Raw genomic sequence first — 16878 nt, 5'->3', positions numbered from 1 at the left:
GTACATGCTATTACAGTACATGCTATAACAGTACATGCTATAACAGTACATGCTATTACAGTACATGCTATAACAGTACATGCTATAACAGTACATTCTATTACAGTACATGCTATTACAGTACATGCTATTACAGTACATGCTATAACAGTACATGCTATAACAGTACATGCTATTACAGTACATGCTATATTGTGGAATGGAATCCCATACTCAATGAAATGATTTGCAGTGAGAAGAGGTAATACATTTAACTGCATATTAATACTCAGTGGTGAGACACAAATAACTTCACCAATGAGATAGAAATGATGGAATACTGTTTGTGTATATGCAATATATTAATAGCCCATATGACGTACACACACTCTCATTCTTTCCTTGAACACAGTGAGACAGAGATGGTGTTATTGGCTCTTTATCCTGGCACAGATGGCAACTGAAGAATGTGTAGGTCTGTATTTAGAGCACAGTCACCAGTATTTATAGTCTCTGAGCATCTATATAATTAATACACACTGAAGGGGCCTACATGGAATGTGACTGTGATGTACAGAAGGGCTGGATTATCTTGCTCACTGCTCTACTACCGTTGCAGAAACAGACCCCATGTGTAATGGATGGGGTGTGTGTGTGTGTGTTAGAGTGTGAGAACGAGTGTGTGTGTATGTTTCGTTCTGTTCTTCATACTCTGCTCTCTGTCTTTCTCTGCTCTCTCCTCTCTCTCTGTTTTCCGCATCCTAACACCCCCACACATCAACATACAAACGACAGAATTTCTAAGACATGCATCTAGCAGGACTCTTCATACACAGATAGACACACACAGACAGTTGGTAGGACTTGGAGCTTGCAAAGCCAGGGCTGTGGGTTTGATTCCCACAAGGAAAATGTATGAAAATGTATGAAAAAGTAGGAAAATGTATGAAAAAGTAGGAAAATGTAGGAAAAAGTAGGAAAAGTAGGAAAAAATATGCACTACTGTAAGTTGCTCTCGATAAGAGTGTCTGCTAAATGACTCAAATGTACAGTGCATTCAGATAGTTTTCACCCTTTCCATTTTGTTATGTTGCAGCCTTATTCTAAAGTTGATGAAATACATTTTTGCCTCATCAATCTACACACAATAACCCATAATGACAAAGCGAAAATAGGTTTTTAGAAAGGTTTGCAAATGTATTAAAATAAAAAAAATCTGAAATACCTCATTTACATATGTATTCAGACACTTTTCTATTAGATTCGAAATTGAGCTCAGGTGCATCCTGTTTCCATTGATCATCCTTCAGATGTTTCTACAAGACCTGGGGATGGGTACCAACATATTTCTGCAGCATTGAAGGTCCCCAAGAACACCGTGGCCTCCATCATTCTTAAATGGAAGAAGTTTGGAACCACCAAGACTCTTCCTAGAGCTGGCCGCCCGGCCAAACTGAGCAAGCTGGGGAGAAGGACCTTGGTCAGGAAGGTAACCAATAACCCAATGGTCACTCAAACAGATCTCCAGAGTTCCTCTGTGGAGATAGGAGAAACTTCCAGAAGGACAACCATCTCTGCAGCATTCCACCAATCAGACCTTTATGGTAGAGTGGCCAGATGGAAGCCACTCCTCAGTAAAAGGCACATGACAGCCCGCTTGGATTTTGCCAAAAGGCGCCTAAAGGACTTTCAGTCCATGAGAAACAAGATTCTCTGGTCTGATGAAACCAAAATTGAACTCTTTGGCCTGATTGCCAAGTGTCCCATCTGGAGGAAACCTGGCACCATCCCTACGGTAAGCATGATGGTGGCAGCATCATGTTGTGGGGATGTTTTTCAGTGGTGGGATTGGAAGACTAGTCAAAATCGAGGGAAAGACCTCCGCTCACCCCAAGCACACAGCCAAGACAACGCAGGAGTGGCTTCGGGACAAGTCTCTGAATGTCCTTGAGTGGCCCAGCCAGAGCCCAGACTTGAATTCTTGCCATAGATTTTCAAGCCCATTTATGTCAAAACGGTAACTGGGCCACTCAGTAAAATCCCATGTTGTATTGCTCAAAGAGATATGCAATGTCTGCTTTTTGTTTTCCCATCTACCAACAGGTGCCCTTCTTTGTGAGGCATTGGAAAACCACCCTGGTCTTTGTGATTGAATCTGTGTTTGAAATTCACGGCTCGACTGAGGGACCTTACAGATAATTGTATGTGTAGGGTACAGAGATGAGCCCTTTCAGCTTTTCCTTTTGTATGACTTAGTCAAATAAATTCCACTTTAACATTATGGGTATTGTGTGTAGGTCAGTGACACAAAATCTATATGTAATACATTTTAAATGTAATACATTTTAAACAACAAAATGTGGAAAAAGTCAACGGGTGTAAATACTTTCTGAAGGCTCTTACAGTTAACGTTTACATTTAGTTGTCGAGCTGATCTTGGTATCCAGGGCAACGCACAGTGTGTGAGGGGTTACAGAGGATGCATCCATCTGTCCTTCTCTCATCCGTCCAGCATCTCCATGCCTGCCTCAGTACATTATTATTGGGACACGGCGCTGCTACAATTAACTGATTATTCATTATGTGTGTGGGGGCAACATACCGTAAACAACATCTGTCATGGTACTGTATACAATATGTGTTCATATGTGACCTGCTTCATGTGTTCTATTGGGGAGAAAAGGGTTCCTCCCTGCAGCTCATAATGTTTCTACAGAATAAAGAGTGAGAGCACGAGGGAGGGAGAGTGACGGGGAATGGATAACAAGGAGGATAACTGTACTTTAGAGGCAGAGAGAAGGGGAAGGGTGTAAGAGAGGGTGGGAGGTACAGGAATGAGAGAAGAAGACTATAAGAACATGAGAAAGATGGAAAGGGAGAGAGAGAGAGGAGGAGAGCATATGAGAAACTGTATTAGACAGAGAAGAATCTCCCTCCATCTGAGGAAAACCCTGCAGGGGGAGGATACCCCTCTCATCTACCCCCTAGCCTGGCCATGTGATAAGCTGACAACCCAGAGCAAGTGACCAACCACAAGTGTGTGTGTGTGTGTGTGTGTGTGTGTGTGTGTGTGTGTGTGTGTGTGTGTGTGTGTGTGTGTGTGTGTGTGTGTGTGTGTGTGTGTGTGTGTGTGTGTGTGTGTGTGTGTGTGTGTGTGTGTGTGTGTGTGTGTGTGTATAGATTCACAGTCCAGCAGGGTTACTATGCACTAGCTGTGCAAGGGGGGGTGGGGCCTCAACACAAGACTGGCACATAAGAAGGAAGAGAGAGATATAGAGAGGAAGGAAGGAGAGAGAGTGTGTGATAGATAGAGGGGGGGTAGAATGACAGTTGAAAGAGCATGTGTGTGTGAGAGGGCTAGAGAGAGAGTGAAGGAGATTGCGAGCAAGCGGAGCGAGAGCTGAGAGCAAGAGAGTCCCTTCTGTCTCTGGTAGGGAGAGATAGAGAGAAAACAAGGGAGAAAGAGAGCCTGAAAGGGGGAGAGAGAGAAGAGATAGAGCGTTGAGATCTTTCTCTCTGTCTCTGCTGAAGCACAGGAGTCTATGCCCGAGCTGGATCCTGCATAACTCCTTGTCCTCCTCTTCCTCTTGTTGTCTGCGCTGTCTTTAAAACGGAGGGAACCCTCGGACTCAGAGCTCATCCGTTGCCGTGGCAATGGGCTGTCGGCTCTCAGGGCCGTGGTTCGGCGATGGAATGGGGGTTAGTGTGCACCCTTGTAAATCTGTGTGGTGCGTGTATGCCTGCGTGCGTGTGCATTCTTTTTTGCATGTGTATGTGCTTCTATGTGTGTGTATGTGTGTGTGTGGACACATGTGTAGATGGAATTTATGGATAGAGGAAGGGTCATGTAGATGATAGAGAATAACGGAACAGAATACACACCAGGACATGTGTGTGTGTGTGTGTGTGTGTGTGTGTGTGTGTGTGTGTGTGTGTGTGTGTGTGTGTGTGTGTGTGTGTGTGTGTGTGTGTGTGTGTGTGTGTGTGTGTGTGTGTGTGTGTGTGTGTGTGTGTGTGTGTGTGTGTGTGTGTGTGTGTATGGCAGCCTCTTGTGACCAGTGTTGATGATTACAAGGAGTGACAGCTTTCCCCATCCAACAGTGACTCTCTCTCTCTCTTTCACTTCCCTTCCTCTCTCAATTCTCTCCCTCTATCCTTTCCTATCTCTCTCTCTCTCCGATCCATCTTTTGACCTTACATTACATCCCTCTCCACATCCATCTGTACTGTTCATTCTCTCCTTTCTTCTCCTCTCCTCACCTCTGCTCCCTTCTCTCTTCTCCTCTCCTCTGCTCCCTTCTCTCTTCTCCTCTCCTGCTCCCTACTCTCTCCTCCTCACCTCTGCTCCCTACTCTCTCTCCTCACCTCTGCTCCCTTCTCTCTTCTCCTCTCCTCTGCTCCCTTCTCTCTTCTCCTCTCCTCTGCTCCTTCTTCTCTCTCTCCTCTGCTCCCTCTCTCTTCTCCCTCTCCTCTGCTCTTCTCCTCCTCTCCTCTGCTCCCTTTCTCTTCTCCCTCTCCTCCCTTCTCTCTTCTCCTCTCCTCTGCTCCCTCTCTCTCCTCTCCTCACCTCTGCTCCCTCCTTTCTTCTCCTCTCCTCCCCTCTGCTCCCTTCTCTCTTCTCCTCTCCTCTCCTCTCCTCTGCTCCCTTCTCTCTTCTCCTCTCCTCTGCTCCCTTCTCTCCTCTCCTCACGTCTGCTCCCTCCTTTCTTCTCTTCTCCTCACCTCTGCTCCCTTCTCTTCTCTCTTCTCCTCTCCTCTGCTCCCTTCTCTCTTCTACTCTCTTCTCCTCTCCTCCCCTCTGCTCCCTTCTCTCTTCTCCTCTCCTCACCTCTGCTCCCTTCTCTTCTCTCTTCTCCTCTCTTCTGCTCCCTTCTCTCTTCTCTTCTCCTCCCCTCTGCTCCCTTCTCGTCTCCTCCTTTCCTCCCCCTGCTCCCTCCTTTCTTCTCCTCTCCTCACCTCTGCTCCCTTCTCTTCTCTCTTCTCCTCTCCTCTGCTCCCTTCTCTCTTCTACTCTCTTCTCCTCTCCTCCCCTCTGCTCCCTTCTCTCTTCTCCTCTCCTCACCTCTGCTCCCTTCTCTTCTCTTCTCCTCTCTTCTGCTCCCTTCTCTCTCTTCTCTTCTCCTCCCCTCTGCTCCCTTCTCGTCTCCTCCTCTCCTCCCCTCTGCTCCCTTCTCTCTTCTCCTCTCCTCACCTCTGCTCCCTTCTCTTCTCTCTTCTCCTCTCTTCTGCTCCCTTCTCTCTTCTCTTCTCCTCCCCTCTGCTCCCTTCTCGTCTCCTCCTTTCCTCCCCCTGCTCCCTCCTTTCTTCTCCTCACCTCTGCTCCCTTCTCTTCTCTCTTCTCCTCTCTTCTGCTCCCTTCTCTCTTCTCCTCTCCTCCCCTCTGCTCCCTTCTCTTCTCCTCTCCTCACCTCTGCTCCATCCTTTCTTCTCCTCTCCTCCCCTCTGCTCCCTTCTCTCTTCTCCTCTCTTCTCCTCTCCTCACCTCTGCTCCATCCTTTCTTCTCCTCTCCTCCCCTCTGCTCCCTTCTCTCTTCTCCTCTCTTCTCCTCTCCTCCCCTCTGCTCCCTTCTCTCTTCTACTCTCTTCTCCTCTCCTCCCCTCTGCTCCCTTCTCTTCTCCTCCCCTCTGCTCCCTTCTCATCTACTCCTTTCCTCCCCCTGCTCCCTCCTTTCTTCTCCTCACCTCTGCTCCCTTCTCTTCTCCTCTCCTCACCTCTGCTCCATCCTTTCTTCTCCTCTCCTCCCCTCTGCTCCCTTCTCTCTTCTCCTCTCCTCACCTCTGCTCCACCCTTTCTTCTCCTCTCCTCCCCTCTGCTCCCTTCTCTCTTCTCCTCTCCCTCTCCTCTCCTCTGCTCCCTTCTCTCTTCTCCTCTCCTCACCTTTGCTCCCTTCTCTCTTCTCCTCTCCTCACCTTTGCTCCCTTCTCTCCTCTCCTCACCTCTGCTCCATCCTTTCTTCTCCTCTCCTCCCCTCTGCTCCCTTCTCTCTTCTCCTCTCCTCACCTCTGCTCCATCCTTTCTTCTCCTCTCCTCCCCTCTGCTCCCTTCTCTCTTCTCCTCTCCTCCCCTCTGCTCCCTTCTCTCTTCTCCTCTCCTCCCCTCTGCTCCCTTCTCTCTTCTCCTCTCCTCACCTCTGCTCCATCCTTTCTTCTCCTCTCCTCCCCTCTGCTCCCTTCTCTCTTCTCCTCTCCTCCCCTCTGCTCCCTTCTCTCTTCTCCTCTCTTCTCCTCTCCTCCCCTCTGCTCCCTTCTCTCTTCTACTCTCTTCTCCTCTCCTCCCCTCTGCTCCCTTCTCTCTTCTCTTCTCCTCCCCTCTGCTCCCTTCTCGTCTCCTCCTTTCCTCCCCCTGCTCCCTCCTTTCTTCTCCTCACCTCTGCTCCCTTCTCTTCTCCTCTCCTCACCTCTGCTCCATCCTTTCTTCTCCTCTCCTCCCCTCTGCTCCCTTCTCTCTTCTCCTCTCCTCACCTCTGCTCCATCCTTTCTTCTCCTCTCCTCCCCTCTGCTCCCTTCTCTCTTCTCCTCTCCTCACCTCTGCTCCATCCTTTCTTCTCCTCTCCTCCCCTCTGCTCCCTTCTCTCTTCTCCTCTCCTCACCTCTGCTCCATCCTTTCTTCTCCTCTCCTCCCCTCTGCTCCCTTCTCTCTTCTCCTCTCCTCACCTTTGCTCCCTTCTCTCTTCTCCTCTCCTCACCTCTGCTCCATCCTTTCTTCTCCTCTCCTCCCCTCTGCTCCCTTCTCTCTTCTCCTCTCCTCCCCTCTGCTCCCTTCTCTCTTCTCCTCTCCTCACCTTTGCTCCCTTCTCTCTTCTCCTCTCCTCCCCTCTGCTTCCTTCTCTCTTCTTCTCTCCTCACCTCTGCTCCATCCTTTCTTCTCCTCTCCTCCCCGCTGCTCCCTTCTCTCTTCTCCTCTCCTCTCCTCTCCTCTGCTCCCTTCTCTCTTCTCCTCTCCTCACCTTTGCTCCCTTCTCTCTTCTCCTCTTCTCACCTTAGCTCCCTTCTCTCTTCTCCTCTCCTCACCTCCATCCTTTCTTCTCCTCTCCTCCCCTCTGCTCCTTCTCTCTTCTCCTCTCCTCACCTTTGCTCCCTTCTCTCTTCTCCTCTCCTCACCTTTGCTCCCTTCTCTCTTCTCCTCTCCTCACCTTTGCTCCCTTCTCTCTTCTCCTCTCCTCACCTCTGCTCCATCCTTTCTTCTCCTCTCCTCCCCTCTGCTCCCTTCTCTCTTCTCCTCTCCTCACCTCTGCTCCATCCTTTCTTCTCCTCTCCTCCCCTCTGCTCCCTTCTCTCTTCTCCTCTCCTCACCTCTGCTCCCTCCTCTCTTCTCCTCTCCTCACCTCTGCTCCCTTCTCTCTTCTCCTCTCCTCACCTCTGCTCCCTTCTCTCTTCTCCTCTCCTCACCTCTGCTCCCTTCTCTCTCCTCACCCCTGCTCTCTTCTCTCTTCTCCTCTCCTCACCTCTGCTCCCTCCTCTCTTCTCCTCTCCTCACCTCTGCTCCCTTCTCTCTTCTCCTCTCCTCTCCTCACCTCTGCTCCCTTCTCACCTCTGCTCCCTCTCTTCTCCTCTCCTCTGCTCCCTTCTCACCTCTGCTCCCTTCTCTCCTCTCCTCACCTCTGCTCCCTTCTCTCCTCTCTTCTCCTCACCTCTGCTCCCTTCTCTCCTCACCTCTGCTCCCTCCTCTCTTCTCCTCTCCTCACCTCTGCTCCCTTCTCTCTTCTCCTCTCCTCACCTCTGCTCCCTTCTCTCTTCTCACCTCTGCTCCCTCCTCTCTTCTCCTCTCCTCACCTCTGCTCCCTTCTCTCTTCTCCTCTCCTCACCTCTGCTCCCTTCTCTCTTCTCCTCTCCTCACCTCTGCTCCCTTCTCTCCTCTCTTCTCCTCACCTCTGCTCCCTTCTCTCTTCTCACCTCTGCTCCCTCCTCTCTTCTCCTCTCCTCACCTCTGCTCCCTTCTCTCTTCTCCTCTCCTCACCTCTACTCCCTTCTCTCTTCTCCTCTCCTCACCTCTGCTCCCTTCTCTCTTCTCACCTCTGCTCCCTCCTCTCTTCTCTCTTCTCACCTCTGCTCCCTTCTCTCTTCTCCTCTCCTCACCTCTGCTCCCTTCTCTTCTCCTCACCTCTGCTCCCTTCTCTCTTCTCCTCACCTCTGCTCCCTTCTCTCTTCTCCTCTCCTCACCTCTGCTCCCTTCTCTCTTCTCACCTCTGCTCCCTTCTCTCTTCTCCTTTCCTCACCTCTGCTCCCTTCTCTTCTCCTCACCTCTGCTCCCTTCTCTCTTCTCTTCTTCTCACCTCTGCTCCCTTCTCTCTTCTCACCTCTGCTCCCTTCTCTCTTCTCCTTTCCTCACCTCTGCTCCCTTCTCTCTTCTCCTCTCCTCACCTCTGCTCCCTTCTCTTCTCCTCACCTCTGCTCCCTTCTCTCGTCTCCTTTCCTCACCTCTGCTCCCTTCTCTTCTCCTCACCTCTGCTCCCTTCTCTTCTCCTCACCTCTGCTCCCTTCTCTCTTCTCCTCTCCTCACCTCTGCTCCCTTCTCTCTTCTCACCTCTGCTCCCTTCTCTCTTCTCCTTTCCTCACCTCTGCTCCCTTCTCTCTTCTCCTTTCCTCACCTCTGCTCCCTTCTCTTCTCCTCACCTCTGCTCCCTTCTCTCTTCTCTTCTCCTCACCTCTGCTCTCTTCTCTCCTCTCTTCTCTTCTCACCTCTCCTCTCCTCCTTCCGTCTCCCCTCCTTTCACAATCTCTCTATCTGCCATGGTGTGATGTCCAGTCTCCTCTCTCTCTTTCTGTCGTGGGGTGATGTCCAGTCTCCTCTCCTCTCTCTCTTTCTGTCGTGGGGTGATGTCCAGTCTCCTCTCTCTCTTTCTGTTGTGGGGTGATGTCCAGTCTCCTCTCCTCTCTCTCTTTCTGTCGTGGGGTGATGTCCAGTCTCCTCTCTCTCTTTCTGTTGTGGGGTCATGTCCAGTCTCCTCTCCTCTCTCTCTTTCTGTTGTGGGGTGATGTCCAGTCTCCTCTCTCTCTTTCTGTCATGGGGTGATGTCCAGTCTCCTCTCTCTCTTTCTGTTGTGGGGTGATGTCCAGTCTCCTCTCTCTCTTTCTGTTGTGGGGTGATGTCCAGTCTCCTCTCTCTCTTTCTGTTGTGGGGTGATGTCCAGTTTCCTCTATCTCTTTCTGTTGTGGGGTGATGTCCAGTCTCCTCTTCTCTCTCTCTTTCTGGCGTGGGGTGATGTCCAGTCTCCTCTCCTCTCTCTCTTTCTGTCGTGGGGTGATGGCCAGTATCCTCTCCTCTCTCTCTTTCTGTCGTGGAGTGATGTCCAGTCTCCTCTCCTCTCTCTCTTTCTGTCATGGGGTGATGCCCATTCTCCTCTCCTCTCTCTCTTTCTGTTGTGGAGTGATGTCCAGTCTCCTCTCCTCTCTCTCTTTCTGTTGTGGAGTGATGTCCAGTCTCCTCTCCTCTCTCTCTTTCTGTCGTGGGGTGATGCCCAGTCTCCTCTCTCTCTCTCTCTCTTTCTGTCATGGGGTGATGCCCAGTCTCCTCTCTCTCTCTCTCTTTCTGTCGTGGGGTGATGCCCAGTCTCCTCTCTCTCTCTTTCTGTCGTGGGGTGATGCCCAGTCTCCTCTCTCTCTCTCTCTCTTTCTGTCGTGGGGTGATGCCCAGTCTCCTCTCTCTCTCTCTTTCTGTTGTGGAGTGATGTCCAGTCTCCTCTCTCTCTCTTTCTGTCGTGGGGTGATGCCCAGTCTCCTCTCTCTCTCTCTCTCTCTCTTTCTGTCGTGGGGTGATGCCCAGTCTCCTCTCTCTCTTTCTGTCGTGGGGTGATGTCCAGTCTCCTCTACTCTCTCTCTCTCTTTCTGTCGTGGGGTGATGCCCAGTCTCCTCTCTCTCTCTCTTTCTGTTGTGGAGTGATGTCCAGTCTCCTCTCTCTCTCTTTCTGTCGTGGAGTGATGTCCAGTCTCCTCTCCTCTCTCTCTCTTTCTGTTGTGGAGTGATGTCCAGTCTCCTCTCTCTCTCTCTCTTTCTGTCGTGGGGTGATGCCCAGTCTCCTCTCTCTCTTTCTGTCGTGGGGTGATGTCCAGTCTCCTCTACTCTCTCTCTCTTTCTGTCGTGGGGTGATGTCCAGTCTCCTCTCCTCTCTCTCTTTCTGTCGTAGGGTGATGTCCAGTCTCCTCTCCTCTCTCTCTTTCTGTCGTGGGGTGATGTCCAGTCTCCTCTCTCTCTCTTTCTGTCGTGGGGTGATGCCCAGTCTCCTCTCCTCTCTCTCTTTCTGTCGTGGGGTGATGTCCAGTCTCCTCTCTCTCTCTTTCTGTCGTGGAGTGATGTCCAGTCTCCTCTCTCTCTCTTTCTGTCGTGGGGTGATGCCCAGTCGCCTCTCCTCTCTCTCTTTCTGTCGTGGGGTGATGTCCAGTCTCCTCTACTCTCTCTCTTTCTGTCGTGGGGTGATGTCCAGTCTCGTCTCCTCTCTCTCTTTCTGTTGTGGGGTGATAACCAGTCTCCTCTCTCTCTCTTTCTGTCGTGGGGTGATGTCCAGTCTCCTCTCCTCTCTCTCTTTCTGTCGTGGGGTGATGTCCAGTCTCCTCTCCTCTCTCTCTCTCTTTCTGTCGTGGAGTGATGTTCAGTCTCCTCTCTCTCTCTTTCTGTCGTGGGGTGATGCCCAGTCTCCTCTCTCTCTGTCGTGGGGTGATGCCCAGTCTCCTCTCCTCTCTTTTTCTCTTTCTGTCGTGGGGAGATGGTCAGTCCCCTGTCTCTTCCTCCACAGAGTTTTTTTGTACAGGTGGCATTTTGTATCAGTGCACATGGCATGCATTAAAAGGCCACCATAATACTGCCAGTGTGTGTGTATGTTACAGCATGCCTCAGGTAAGGCTGGATGTGTGCTTGGCTGGGTATCTCCACATGACGTTAGCATGTCGACAAGCAGATGCACAAACAAGCTCTCACTCGTTGTTTACACACACACACACACACACACACACACACACACACACAACTGCAAATCAGAACCACACACAGGGTTTGACTGTGTTTGAATACAACACATTTTTCAGTTACCCTCACAGAGAAATATGGCGCACACACAGTACTCTCTCTGTAATCTACATAGTAAATAGTTTCTCTCTCGCTCTGTCTCTTCCAGGTGGCTGGTGGCACCTTAATTGGTAAGGACAGGCTCATAGTAATGGAGTAAGTGGAATGGTATCAAGCACATCCCACACATGGTTACAATGTGATTGATACCATTCCATTCACTTCCTACCATTATTAGGATCCGTCCTCCTCTCACCAGCCTCCTGTGCTGTCTCTGTAGTTGTGTGTGTACTGTAGTAGGTGGTGAGTCATGTTAGTGATAGGGAGTAGTTCTGAAATGCTGTGTACAACTGTCACTCTGGTTGGGTTGGGTCATGTGTTAGTTCACGGCTCTAGTGGCATGGCTCTGGTGCTATGCTTGGTGTTACACACGCCTCTATGAAGAGGGAACGCAACACCCTGCTACAACTAAACTCTCTGAAGTGAAAAAGGTATGGACTGTAGGTGAGAGTAAGAATGACAACAGGCAGAATGTGGTACCATTTACAAGGACTTTATTCCTTTACACGGTAATATGGGGAAAAGGGGCTGGACGGAACCAAAGCAAAGAAAGTACATCTCAAAGCCCCCCCTCTCCTATCTTACCTGCCTAAACAATACTTACCTAATTTAACACCACCTGGTGCCCTAACAAAAATACAGGGGGTGGTCTGCCCAGGTCTTAGCTAGTGTGCCTAGACAGTGAATATACTACGGGTATATGTATGCCCACGGGCCTCTTGCCTAAGCACTCCCTAGGTGCCTTCCCCTTCCCCCCTGGGAACAAATGAAACAGGAGAACAAATAATTCTCAAACAAACTAAGAAACAAAGGACATCAAATAAGCTCTATCTGAGCAACAAACTCACAAAACATACCAACTCTCAGCAATGACATCCCAGCAAAATCAACCTCTATCAAAATCTCTGCAATGACCTCCCAGCAAATCTCTCTCTCCTGAACAGAACACTGGCATTTATATAGCTTCAGAATGAATGTGTAACTGGAGACAGCTGCGTCTTGACGAGGGGGCGGGGTCAGCTCTCCAATTAGCCATGGAGTGGACCAATCAGCTGCTTGAGGGATTTCAGGAAGCAATTTCCTGAAATAAACACATGCAAAACACATGCAAATCCACAAACTACAACACATAAACTGGGGAACGTAACACTTGGCATCGGGTACAACATAGAAGCCAGGTATCGAATCCCAAATGTTTTGTTTTTCGTCTTGGGTTGTAAACCCTTTAGTTTTCATCTCTGCATCCCCTCCCTTGTTTTGAGTGTTATCCAGAGTAGATGAGTCACCTCTGAACCCCCACAATGCATCCCTGGTGCACTATATGGGGAATAGGATGTCATCTGTGTGTCTCTGTGTCTCCTCACAGGTCAGTGGGCGGAATCTGAGTCACCTGACTAAACGGGATCTTTCTCACCTGAGCAAACGGGATGCTCTTAGAATCCTGGCTGCCTATGAGAACCCAATCACGCTGCAGATCAAGGGCCGGCGTGGGAGGGGTTATGGCTTACAGGACTGCAGCACGCAGACGGAAAGACACTGGGAGCCCCTCCCCCTGGCCCCCCACCTGGCCCTACACAGTCTGGGGGTCACAGCAGCCGAGACCATGTCCAGGGTCAACCCGGACGGGTAGAGTCAAAGATAGAGACACACACACACACACACACACACAGACAAATGCTCTCTCTGTCTCTCTCTCACACACACACACTTCAGATGTCTATAAAATTCAGTAATATCTTACCCCAATAAATGTTAGATTTATTGACTCGACTTCTTTCTCTCAGACACTACTGCAGGCACATGAGTCTGCCTCGTGATCACCGTGACAACGGGAGATATGAGTACCTGCCCAACGCTCCACAAGACATAGAGGACATGGATCCACTGGGCTACCAGGTGAGACAAAAACACACACACACACACACACACACACACTAGTAGTAGTAGTAGTAGTAGTAGGATGCCATTTAGTTTTGAATGAAAGATAATCAGTTGATGTTGCCAACCAAAGCCATACCCTATAGTCTACAAGGTCTACACATGTGGGCACTCTGTTTGTCACTGTACCACCATTCATCCCTCAGTACCTGTATCAGTTACAAGACACATCAATTAAAGGCCTTACAACAGTGTTAAATCCTGCACCCCACTAATTATTTTGACTGATATGACTTATTCTGTCACTGGTGATAATAAAGCCAATAGAATTGACCCACTGTATTGTATGGTACAGCACATGTGACGGAAGTAGCTAGAACTACAGCATACTGTGTGTCTGTGTTGTTCTGTCCATTGAGAGGATGGAAATGCATCTTCAATGGAAGAAAACGGTCATGTTAAATAAACAACACTGGGAAGCTTGTGTGGGTGTAATGGTGGGCTGTATGGCTCTGAAGGTCAGAGTGTACACAGGGCTCTGAACAGGGGACTGCACTAGAGGAGGTTCAGGGCTTACTTCTCCAGGTTTGTTTGTTTGTTTGTTTGTTTGTTTGTTTGTGTGTGTGTGTGTGTGTGTGTGTGTGTGTGTGTGTGTGTGTGTGTGTGTGTGTGTGTGTGTGTGTGTGTGTGTGTGTGTGTGTGTGTGTGTGTGTGTGTGTGTGTGTGTGTGTGTGTGTGTGTGTGTGTGTGTGTGTGTGTGTGGAATAAACCGTAGACATCCAGATAACCTTTTTGACTGAATAGAATCCAGATTGCAACTGTTTGGTCTGAATCAGGGCTAACGTCCAAAAGACCTGTGTCCATATTGGAGTCTCTCTTGGAGGAAAAGCACCTTGAAGTTCAGTGATTAAGGCTTTAATGGCAAAAATGCCTTTTTTTAATGGAGCAGCCAACCCAGTCTGGAATTATACATGCTGCCACTAAGCATCTGAGACCTGAGTGGAACTATACACACACATGCACTCACACACACTCACACACACTCACACACACTCACACACAGACAAAGACGTACACATACAAATACAGTACACACAGACAAGCCTGATTGCTCAGGCCCAAACAGCCGGATGCTATGCTGCATAAATAAAAGTACCCAAATCTAAATCACCACCACGTGTACATCTAAATCACCACCATGGGTACATCTAAATCCCCACCACATCTACATCTAAATCACCACCACGGGTACATCTAAATCACCACCACGTGTACATCTAAATCCCCACCACATCTACATCTAAATCACCACCACATGTACATCTAAATCCCCACCACATCTACATCTAAATCACCACCACGGGTACATCTAAATCACCACCACGTGTACATCTAAATCCCCACCACATCTACATCTAAATCACCACCACTTGTACATCTAAATCCCCACCACATCTACATCTAAATCACCACCACGGGTACATCTAAATCACCACCACGTGTACATCTAAATCCCCACCACATCTACATCTAAATCACCACCACGTGTACATCTAAATCTCCACCACATCTACATCTAAATCCCCACCATGGGTACATCTAAATCCCCACCACATCTACATCTAAATCCCCACCATGGGTACATCTAAATCCCCACCACATCTACATCTAAATCACCACCACATGTACATCTAAATCACCACCACGTGTACAGTACATCTAAATCACCACCACCTGTACATCTAAATCACCACCACATGTACATCTAAATCACCACCACGTGTACATCTAAATCACCACCAATTGTACATCTAAATCACCACCACGTGTACATCTAAATCTCTACCACGTGTACATCTAAATCACCATCACGTGTACAGTACATCTAAATCACCATCACGTGTACAGTACATCTAAATCACCATCACGTGTACAGTACATCTAAATCACCACCACATGTACAGTACATCTAAATCACCACCACATGTACAGTACATCTAAATCACCACCACATGTACATCTAAATCACCACCACGTGTACAGTACATCTAAATCACCACCACATGTGCATCTAAATCAACACCACGTGTACAGTACATCTAAATCACCACCACATGTACATCTAAATCACCACCACGTGTACAGTACATCTAAATCACCACCACATGTACATCTAAATCACCACCACGTGTACAGTACATCTAAATCACCACCACGTGTACATCTAAATCACCACCACATGTACAGTACATCTAAATCACCACCACGTGTACAGTACATCTAAATCACCACCACATGTACATCTAAATCACCACCACGTGTACAGTACATCTAAATCACTACCACATCTACATCTAAATCACCACCACGGGTACATCTAAATCACCACCACGTGTACATCTAAATCCCCACCACATCTACATCTAAATCACCACCACGTGTACATCTAAATCCCCACCACATCTACATCTAAATCACCACCACGTGTACATCTAAATCCCCACCACATCTACATCTAAATCACCACCACGTGTACATCTAAATCCCCACCACATCTACATCTAAATCACCACCACGTGTACATCTAAATCACCACCACGTGTACATCTAAATCACCACCACTTGTACATCTAAATCACCACCACGTGTACATCTAAATCACTACCACGTGTACATCTAAATCACCACCACATGTACAGTACATCTAAATCACCACCACATGTACAGTACATCTAAATCACCACCACGTGTACATCTAAATCACCACCACGTGTACATCTAAATCACCACCACATGTACAGTACATCTAAATCACCACCACATGTACAGTACATCTAAATCACCACCACGTGTACATCTAAATCACCACGTGTACATCTAAATCACCACCACGTGTACATCTAAATCACCACCACGTGTACATCTAAATCACCACCACGTGTACATCTAAATCACCACCACGTGTACATCTAAATCACCACCACGTGTACATCTAAATCACCACCACGTGTACATCTAAATCACTACCACGTGTACATCTAAATCACCACCACATGTACATCTAAATCACCACCACGTGTACATCTAAATCACTACCACGTGTACATCTAAATCACCACCACATGTACAGTACATCTAAATCACCACCACATGTACAGTACATCTAAATCACCACCACGTGTACATCTAAATACCCACCACATGTACATCTAAATCACCACCACCTGTACATCTAAATCACCACCACATGTACAGTACATCTAAATCACCACCACATGTACAGTACATCTAAATCACCACCACGTGTACATCTAAATCACCACCACGTGTACATCTAAATCACCACCACCTGTACATCTAAATCACCACCACATGTACATCTAAATCACCACCACTTGTACATCTAAATCACCACCACGTGTACAGTACATCTAAATCACCATCACGTGTACAGTACATCTAAATCACCATCACGTGTACAGTACATCTAAATCACCATCACGTGTACAGTACATCTAAATCACCACCACATGTACAGTACATCTAAATCACCACCACATGTACAGTACATCTAAATCACCACCACATGTACATCTAAATCACCACCACGTGTACAGTACATCTAAATCACCACCACATGTACATCTAAATCAACACCACGTGTACAGTACATCTAAATCACCACCACATGTACATCTAAATCACCACCACGTGTACAGTACATCTAAATCACCACCACATGTACATCTAAATCACCACCACGTGTACAGTACATCTAAATCACCACCACGTGTACATCTAAATCACCACCACATGTACAGTACATCTAAATCACCACCACGTGTACAGTACATCTAAATCACCACCACATGTACATCTAAATCACCACCACGTGTACAGTACATCTAAATCACTACCACATCTACATCTAAATCACCACCACGGGTACATCTAAATCACCA

The 16878-nt window shown here is 48.3% G+C and overlaps 1 protein-coding gene across 1 annotated transcript in view; it reads left to right on the top strand.

The window, feature by feature from the left end:
• The first annotated feature begins 3269 nt into the window (after positions 1–3269).
• LOC124019045 overlaps positions 3270–16878 on the top strand; it is a 32397-nt gene continuing 18788 nt past the window's right edge. The window contains exons 1-3 of the mRNA XM_046334406.1: positions 3270–3678; positions 12405–12664; positions 12823–12934. Coding sequence (XP_046190362.1) covers positions 3634–3678; positions 12405–12664; positions 12823–12934 — 417 coding nt within the window. The 5' untranslated portion in view covers positions 3270–3633. The remainder of the gene's footprint in view (positions 3679–12404; positions 12665–12822; positions 12935–16878) is intronic.

Source organism: Oncorhynchus gorbuscha, linkage group LG03 (genome assembly GCF_021184085.1).
Source record: "Oncorhynchus gorbuscha isolate QuinsamMale2020 ecotype Even-year linkage group LG03, OgorEven_v1.0, whole genome shotgun sequence".
NCBI lineage: Eukaryota > Metazoa > Chordata > Actinopteri > Salmoniformes > Salmonidae > Oncorhynchus > Oncorhynchus gorbuscha.
This window is presented reverse-complemented; position numbering and strand designations above follow the sequence as displayed.